Below are 2,459 nucleotides of genomic sequence, written 5' to 3'. Positions count from 1 at the left end.
TACTCCGTCTGCAGTGTGTATACAGTATGTGTATGCGGTGCAGAAGCAGCAGAGACTCATTGTGCTTTCGCACAGGACACGCTTGCAGTCTGCTCGTGATCCGCGGCTGTTTACCACAAACACAACATTTATCCATTATTTTGATTTCAAATCCAAACGTTGTTTCTGAAAATGCTTTTTCAGCATTGTGATTCTCTTTTATCACAGTACAGTAATACAATCTTTCATTGACATTCACGTTTAAACTCAATAAATATAACTTTGTTTAACTACCACCACGAGTGCCATCTATTATTGCCTTGTTTATCTAAAAGTGCACTTTTCCTTGTTTTAAATCTAGCCAAAAAGCCATGTGTTGACTGTGAAACAGTAGACTTTAATTATATGCATTTATGGTGTAATTACTACATTTCCGTGTCAATCCATGTTAATTTTTACCGCGAATAATGTGCTGTCACTTTAATTCAGCGCATGCAGCATAGCAGAAATAGATTCCATGCGGAAACGATCGCAGCATGACTGCTGCAGACGCACCGCTCCTGGAGCGCACTGCCGGACCGCAATCGCGTGCAGTGTGAACGCTCTGATCCGTTAACATGGGCGCATAAAAAATACGCACCACAGACGGAGTGTGTGAACCTGGCGTTACATTTGTATGCCCGCCCGGTCTGTTCTGTTCTCGTGCTCCATTTAGGCGCGCTGCATTCTGATTGGTTCGGATAGCATACTGCGGGAGGTCGGGGGCGCAGAAAATCGTGCTATAACGCGATTTAGAAATCGCGCAAGCTCAAATCGCGATTTTATGACGATTTCGATTAATCGCACAGCCCTACTTGGCTGTACTAAAAACACGCACACATGTGCACACAGATAAAAAGGTCAATATGAGAGGACTGATCACATATATCAGACAGAGACATGTGATAGTAGAACTGAACTCACCACAGAGTCCATCTGGTTGTATCGGGCGATGTCTTTATGGAGTGTTCGGAGCATGATCATAGCAACCATCCCCGAGAGGAAGAGTACGATGACCAAAGAGTTCATGATACTGGTGGCAGAAAACAGAACATCTTAGCATGTGTTTTATTTGCTGAACTACATCATGGGTTTATTAGGATATGGACCCTGGGCCAAATGATACACTCAGTCCCTGCAATCCAGCTTTGGTGATGTAACGCCAGGGGTCCACAACCTTAATGCTATCTAGAGAGGAGATTATTAATCATCATCATCATCATCATTATTATTCTAAATAATATTTGTTTTATTATTTAAATTATACAAATTAATCAAATTAGAAATATATTACTATATTTACTGTAATAATACTATTGTACTATAAAATAAAAATTAGTATTTAACAATAAGAAGAACTATTATTCAAAATATATTTAACTTTATATTTAATTTTTAAAAATTAAAACAGAAATACATTACTACTGCAATAATACCATTTACTTTTTACACAACTAGTACTGTATGAATATAATTGAAATAAAAAAGAATAGAAAAGTATTTAATAAGAATAATAACAATAATATAATATTACAGAACAACAGGAAAATTACTAATACTAATTCATATAAATTGTCTTAATTTTTTTTTGCTTTCAAATGGTAAAATATAGAGGTTTTATTTTGGCAGGAAACCACTGGGAGGTCTTAAAGCTTCTCTTTTGTTGACAACCGATTTTTAAAAGCTTTACATTATTTCTCAAATTTGGGAAGATAGTTGGCATGTTGCGTTTTCAAATGCAGATTCCAAGACACTGAACACACCAGATCATGAGCTGCTCATGTGTAAATGAATACAGTGTCATGCATCACTTTGCACCAAGCAATGTTCAGCTATTGGTCAGCTGGTAACCATCACAGTTTCATGTACCAGCCAATGAAATTATTTTAATCTTGCATTTGCCAATTGTCAAGTGTTTTTGGACCCTGGCTGAGGGCGTTTTGCAGATAGCCACTAGATGGTGCCGCTAGCTCATATAGTGTTGTTGGAAGCTATGGTATCCATTCATGGACAGGGTTTCTGCACACTTGAACAAGTAAAATTTTTTAAGACCTTTTTAATACCACCTTATATTAAATTTAAGACCTAAACCTGTAATGGAAATACACATTTTATTACATACATATATGTAATATTTAATGTGTATAAATTAAAAAGAAAACAAAATATCAATGCTGTAATAATGGTATTTATTATGATTAATGTTTTAAATGCATTTATGAATATACAAATAAGAAATGTTGAGGGGACAAATGCATACTTTTCAACATACTTCTCAACTAAACTACCAGTAAGTGGCGGTTAGTAACTTAATGAGTGAGTCATTGAGTCATTCATTCAGCTGATTGAGAGTGTGTTATCATGCTGGTATCTTAAGGACTTTCGTGGACAGCTGACTCCTAAAGTTTTTGATATTCTTCATATTCTGTGTGGTGGTCAAA

General features: G+C 36.1%; 1 protein-coding gene across 1 annotated transcript in view; it reads right to left on the bottom strand.

Annotated features, from left to right (window-relative positions):
• LOC107705039 (transmembrane 9 superfamily member 2) overlaps positions 1–2,459 on the bottom strand; it is a 28,475-nt gene that overhangs the window by 13,454 nt on the left and 12,562 nt on the right. The window contains exon 9 of the mRNA XM_016508155.1: positions 943–1,051. Within this exon, the coding sequence (XP_016363641.1) occupies positions 943–1,051 (109 nt within the window). The remainder of the gene's footprint in view (positions 1–942; positions 1,052–2,459) is intronic.

Source organism: Sinocyclocheilus anshuiensis, unplaced genomic scaffold (assembly GCF_001515605.1).
Source record: "Sinocyclocheilus anshuiensis isolate Anshui unplaced genomic scaffold, SAMN03320099.WGS_v1.1 scaffold2533, whole genome shotgun sequence".
NCBI classification, from domain to species: domain Eukaryota; kingdom Metazoa; phylum Chordata; class Actinopteri; order Cypriniformes; family Cyprinidae; genus Sinocyclocheilus; species Sinocyclocheilus anshuiensis.
Note: the sequence above shows the minus strand (reverse complement) of the source record. Positions and strands in the feature narration are given on the sequence as shown.